The sequence below is a fragment of the Chlorocebus sabaeus genome, chromosome 10 (assembly GCF_047675955.1).
Source record: "Chlorocebus sabaeus isolate Y175 chromosome 10, mChlSab1.0.hap1, whole genome shotgun sequence".
Classification (NCBI taxonomy): domain Eukaryota; kingdom Metazoa; phylum Chordata; class Mammalia; order Primates; family Cercopithecidae; genus Chlorocebus; species Chlorocebus sabaeus.
Genome location: NC_132913.1, coordinates 63,392,704 through 63,398,852, shown reverse-complemented (window position 1 = coordinate 63,398,852; position 6,149 = coordinate 63,392,704). Strand labels below are relative to the sequence as shown.

Below are 6,149 nucleotides of genomic sequence, written 5' to 3'. Positions count from 1 at the left end.
AGGAGAGGTTAAGAGTCATAAGATTCACTTCACTCTTTTCAGAGAGAGAGAAGCTTTTCTCACTCCTCCAGTTTATTGCACATTGCGGAAATCTCTTTTGGGTCCACCAGAAGGTGTATAATATAACCCAATTAAGCTGTTTAGAACTTTGGCTTTTATGGTGTTGTCTAGACAGTTCAAGGTTTTGTAAACAGCCTGCCTGGCCCTGCAACATAAAGTGCAGTACAGCCCTCACCACATTCTTTAACTTGAAGCGATAAATGCCACGAGAGGGTTTGCAACTCCTGGCCCTATTTCAGTGGGGGCGGGGAGGGTTTACCTTCCCTGCTTCAGGTTCACTGATGATACCAGCAAGCCCTCTTCACCTACTGATGACTTCCTTTTCAAAAACTTCTCCCTTCAATGGAAAGTTCTAATTTTGGTTTCTTCTTTTAAGGGACTGTGGCTCCTTGTTAGCTTGTAAGAGATCATTTGGATTTTCTAACCAGTTTTTAAAAATGGTTGTTGTCTTTTCAGAAATCCCAAGTACATTAGACTAGGGGTAGGAGTGGGAGTTTGCTTCTTAGGTTTCTGCTGCCCCAGCCTTACTGTCTGGAGAAGGCAGCGCCAGCATTTCTTGGTCACATCGTCAATTCAGAAATTCATCACTAACATGATTTTTAAAACCAGTAACCTAGAGGTGGTGGGAGGGAATGACTACTATTTTAGTGGGACTAAAAAGTATTTCATTCGATTTTCAGTTGCATGGGTTCTGGCCACTAAAATATCCTAATGAGGCACTAAACTTCGAAGAGGAGAATTCATACAGTGTATTGAAGCTGTAACCTCCATTTTACTAGAAACCATTTATTCGCACAAAAAAAAAAAAAAAAAAAAAAGACAGCGACTCATGCCTTGATATGACAGACTAAAGGTACATTTCCCAAAGTTTAAATAATCTGCATTCACCGAAGAGGAAGGAAGGGATCTCTTAAAACTCAGAGCAAAACACCAGCGCCTTCTAGCACACCCAACCCGGCCTAACTTCCTACAGACCCCGCCGCGTCCCCACGAGGACTCGGAGAGGGGGAGGGGGAACGACAGCACATTGGCGGTAAAATTGTAAAGGGACGTTTGCATTTACCATTTTCCCCTTATTAGGATCCGCTCGGCCAAGTTCCGGCCTCGTCCGCAGGCTGCAGTGGTCGCTGGGAGGTCCCGAGTTGACCGTGGGAAGGAATCGTGAAGTTCCACAGAGAAGAGACGTCATTAAACCCAAGGACATTGGGCCTGCGGAGGGCAGGCTGGTGGGACGGAGGGTGGGTGAGTGGGGCTGGGGAGGGGGCGCTTCCTGGAGCTCTCAAAATAAGGGGTTTCCAGTGAAATACTGCAGACGGTCTCTGTTCAGTTTCTTTTCTTTCATCCTGCGATTCTGGAACCAGATTTTGACTTGCCGGTCAGTGAGGTTGAGCATCCGAGAGAGTTGAAGTCTTTTCTCTTTGTTTATGTACACGTTAAAGAAAAACTCGCGTTCCAGTTCGCGGATCTGGTACTTGGTATAGGGACAGCGCTTTTTCCGGGACCGCTGGGGGGCCACTGCAAGGCAAAGAGACCAAGGGATGAGAGAGGCCGCTGCCTGCCAGCCCCCATCCGCCCTCCCGGGCCACTGAGCGAGGGCCAGACCCTGGCCCCGTTGGGGACGTTCTCTGCCGCGGCTGAAAGGCCCTGCCTGCGTCGTGGGGGATGATATATGGGCGGGCACAGGAGAGAGTGCGGGCGTGGACATGTGTTCACGCCCGGACACACACACACACACACACTCACACACACACAGCCTGGCACGGAGGTGGGGAAGCAGAGGGCCAGGCAGGCTCTAAAGTGGAACCTGAGGGAAGAGAGACAAGAGCGGGCCCGCCGGGGCATCTGCTTGACTCCAGCGGCGCGCGTCAGCTAGCGGCTTGGATAAAGTCCAGTGCAAGGATCAAACTCCCCCCCCTCCCCACCCCCCGCCTCTCTCCCTTAAAAGCAGGAGGCTCGGGTGTACGCACTCACACTGGCTTGAAATCTCCCTCCCTCCCTCCATGGTCTCTAGCACCCCCCTGCCCAAAACTGGGAAAAGGCTCTCTACAGCGATTAATGTCCTCCTCCAAGTCTACCTTAAGCCCACCTAAATTGGTTTCCTACCATAAACACGCTTTACAACGGCCCGGGAAATCTTATAGGATGTATAAACCTCTTCGAATGCTTATAAAGTAGCACATAAAACGGCGCAAGCAGAGGGAGGCCCCCGCCGCCCCCCCGCCCCCGCGGCCCCCGGGCCCACCGCTCTCCCAGCACCCGGTGCCTACCTGCGCCGCCGCTCTTCTCGGCCCCCGCCTCCGCCGGGGGGCCCTCGCCGTCGCCACCGCTGCCTTCCGCTGCCCCCTTGGGCTCTGAGCCAGTGGTCGCCTTGGCGCAGGGACTGCCCCCGCTGCCACCAGCCCCGGTCTTGGGGTCGCCCTTGTCGGCTGCACCCTCGGGCTGTGGCGGCGCGGGAGGCGGCGGGGGCTGCGGCCCGGCGAACGGGGGCCCGGGCGCCGCCTCGTAGAACTGGTCGAAGCCCTGTGGCAGGATGCCATTGCGGCCCACCGCGCTGTAGAAGTTGGAGGCGGCGCCCGCGGGGCCGTGCGGCGGCCCCGGAGCAGCGCACACCGGCTCAGGCGCCTTGAAGAGCACGTCCGGCCGGCGGCCCGCGGGCGGGAGCAGCTCGCGCTGCATGGCCGCCTCCTCGGCCGCCGCGGCCGCCGCAGCTGCCGCCGCCGCTGCCGCGTAGTAGGGAGCGTAGCCCCCCGCGCCGCCGCCGCCCCCGCCGGGGCCGCCCCCGCTGCTGCCGCCCCCCGCGCTGCCGCCGCCACCGCCGCCGCGGTACGGCCACTTGGCGCGCTCCAGGCCGTAGTCGCGGAAGGCCACTTCGCGCACGGGCTGGACGTGCGGAGCCAGGTTGGAAGAGTAGGGGAAAGTCATCTGGCAGGACGACGGTTGGGAAAGGAACGACGGCTTGCTAGCGAAGTCAGACGGGGCCACATAGTAGGCGCAGCCCGGCAGGTACATGCTGGCTGCGCTCGGGCTGCACTCGTCAAAGTCGTTCATGGCTCAGCGGCGTGCGCGCCAGCGAGCCCCTGGCCGCTCCCCGCGCAGCCAACCTGAGCCATCGATTGCACAAGAGGCTTGGGCCAGGATCAACTAAGCAAAAATCCCCACCGGGCGCTGACGTGCAATTCATCTTGATTGATTCTGGTGGTAATTATGTCACGTGACGCCATGAAGAGAAATGTCCTTATATCTATATCAACGCTCGCCAACACGCCCTGGGACGGCTCCTGGCGCCGAGACGCTGGGGGCGGATCGGCTGCCCTCTCCCGCCAGCTCTCCCAGGGCGCTCCCTGACCAGGCTGCGCCTCAGGCCGGTCACCTGCGCGTCGCTGGCCGCTGCCACCGCTGGGCGCATCTGCCACCGCCCGAACGGGCCGCCCGCCCGTGTCCGCCCTCCCGCGCCGCTTTAAGTACGCGGACCGAGGCCGGTGGGGAGGAGGAAGGAGGGGGAAGAGGGGGAGGAAGGGGGAAGGGAGAGAAGCTGCGAGCGGAGGGGGGGGGGGAGCCCCGGCTCCAGGCTCCCTAGAAGCTAGAAACTAGGTGTGAGGGTGTGAGGTTCCGAACCCCACCCCCTTACTGCAGCCGCTCCCTCCCCCGCGACTCTGCCACCCTCTGCAGCTCACCCGCCTGGGAGCTTGTTGCTTCTTGTTCACCGGGCGGGCGTAATTTCGCCACTCTCTAGGGCGCAGGGAGCCCTGATTTACATATTTCTCTGCCCAGCGCGTTCAGCGCCGAGTGACTTGGCTCTTTCCGGTTCTGCCCCCAGGGGTGCGAGGGCTGACCTCGGAAAAACCCAGGCCACTCACCGCCTAGGCACTCACCCAGGCCGGGGCCTTCGTGCCCACCCGGCTCTCTTCCCTCTTCTCTGGTTTCCCTCTCTGTTGTCTCTCTTTCTCCTTGCTTGGTCTCTCTTCAGTCTTCTCCCTTCTCTCTCATGTCTTCACTTCTCTCCTTCCCCTTCTTTTCCGCTTTCCTTCTTCCTTCCTCTTGCTTTCCCGTCTCCTTTTTCCTGTCTCTCTCTGCCCTCTCATCCTCTCCCCTCCTTTCCCCTAAGCTGTGTGTCACTGTCTCTGTCTCTCTCCCTGTTGCCTCTCTGCCTTCCCCTTTAGCACTAAGGCCAGGAGCGAGCTCAGCCCGTGGCCCCTGGCCTCCCTAGAATCTGGGGAGTCTGGTGAACAAAAGGATCTGGAGTCCTGCTCTCAGGGTGCCTGGCTTCCCGCTGGCTCCCCACAAGAGACAACCCCCTCACACTCGCACCTTCGTCCTCCTCACCCCTCTGCTTTCAGGCCTGGCCTGGGTGTCCGCCTTACATCCAGACCCTTCACTGCTTCGGAGCCCCGCCAAGGCCTGCGCATCCACGCTGCGTTTCCCCGAGGCTCTTCTGGCACCCTTGGGCTGGCATGGTCACTTCAGTCCCTCCCCCAAAATAGGTTGTCTCTCTGAGGGCTCTCAGCGGCGCCTGACTTCCTACTGAAGCCCCTCTGTGTCACCTGGCTCTGAGGCAGACTCTTCGCGGGGCACCCCATCCACTCCCCTGAGGCCTCACTCTCCTCCCAGCCTGCCGCGACCCTCTCCTAGCCCATGGGTCCAGGCGAGGCCTGGGCTCCCACCTCCGAGAGAGAAGACGCTTTTCAAAGGTAAACCGTCCCTTCCCAAACCCAAATCCCAGAACCGAGGGCATGAGGCTGCCCCTTTCCCCAAGATTCCTCCGCCCAGGCAATCCCAGTGCTGGGGCCTGGGCCTCAGTCCTATACCCAGGGCAGGCGGCGCTGGCTGTGATGCTGGTTCCCTCCCTTGCCCGGGCTGCTGCAGTGCCGGTGCTGTGCGCTCTGCCCACCGTGCGGACAGACAGAGAAAAGGCGGGTGGTCTGAGCTAATATCTATTTTCTGGCTGATGTCCCCCCCCTTCCTCTTTTTCTCCTCCCTCCCTTTCTCCCTTCCTCTCTCCTTCCTCCGCCCCTTCCCATGTCTGCTTCCCTCCCCCAACACTGCGCAAATAGGTCTGTGGCGACTGGAGGGCACCGAGCCTCCCCCAACTAGAACTGCCCATCTTGTGTGCTCCTTCCCCACAACTGGCACCCCCGCCCAGATTCCAGCTGACATTCTTCTCAACCCAGACCCCCAGCACACGTATCTGCTTCCCCATCTCCATCCCAGGCCCAAGCCTCTCCCTTTAGGACTCGTGGTCGACGCCCCTAGATCTCTCTCCTAAAATGGCTCCCCGGACGCTGCACACTGGCCCTGCGGTAGCTCAGGACCCAGGGCAGCGGCGATGACTTCAATCCGGGTCTTTATGTGTCTGGAGGTTCGCAAAAATTCTCGCACCTTCTCTCTGCTGGCAGCACGGGGTGGGGCGCAGGCAGCCCGGCGCCCCCAGTGTGGAGCCTGCTGACCGCCAAAGAGGGAAATGGGGAGGACGAACCATTCAAGTTCAACGACATGGCGACGGCAGCTCCGGCGGGAGCAGCGATTTGGCGGGGGAGGGTGAGCCAACTGCAGTGGCGCGCCGATGCACAGGGGAAGGGGGCGGCCGGTCCGTTTCGGCTCCTTAGCGCGGACCCTTGCCCCCCGACCCACTCCACAACCCAGAGCGCTTTCATTCCAGTCCCAGCCCGCTTGGCTCTTTGGCCCCAATTCCCTCCTAGTTCCTGCCCCCATTCCCCAAACCCAGGGAAAACCGCAGCCTCCGGACCCGCGCGTCCCGCTCGAGAACCTACCGTGAAGACCCCGGCTCTGTGGCCTTGTCCTTGCCTGCGCGGCCCCACCCGAAACGCAGGGAGCGCACCAGGCCTTCGGGTCGCAGCCAGCAGCTCCGCGAGGAAGAGCTTTCCGCACAGAGACGGGACGCGATGCGGTGATTTTGAGCCACCCAAGATAAGACACTAACTTGACCTTAACTTTGTCAGGGCGCCCCTGGTATCTGGAGAACGTGAACAGACACTGTCTGGCAGCTCTCGTAAAAGCTGACTGGGGAAGGGATTCTGAGTCATTTCATTTATTGCCACTACAGTTCTGCAAGAAAGCTTTTCCTCCCTGCC

General features: G+C 59.8%; 1 protein-coding gene across 1 annotated transcript; it reads right to left on the bottom strand.

Annotated features, from left to right (window-relative positions):
• Positions 1-708: 708 nt before the first annotated feature.
• Positions 709-3,197, bottom strand: HOXD11 (homeobox D11). Its single transcript, XM_007965427.3, has 2 exons — positions 2,328-3,197; positions 709-1,575 (listed from the first exon to the last, which is right to left on the bottom strand). The coding sequence occupies exons 1-2, from the start codon at positions 3,106-3,108 to the stop codon at positions 1,340-1,342; spliced, it is 1,017 nt and encodes a 338-aa protein (XP_007963618.1). The 5' UTR covers positions 3,109-3,197; the 3' UTR covers positions 709-1,339.
• Positions 3,198-6,149: the final 2,952 nt, after the last annotated feature.

Bases quoted from the DNA above. Each gene is read 5' to 3' on its own strand.
- HOXD11 (XM_007965427.3), bottom strand. From the start codon at position 3,108: ATGAACGACTTTGACGAGTGCAGCCCGAGCGCAGCCAGCATGTACCTG. The intron at 1,576-2,327 runs GTAGGCACCGGG...TTTGCCTTGCAG, and splicing joins CGAGAAGAGCGGCGGCGCAG to TGGCCCCCCAGCGGTCCCGG.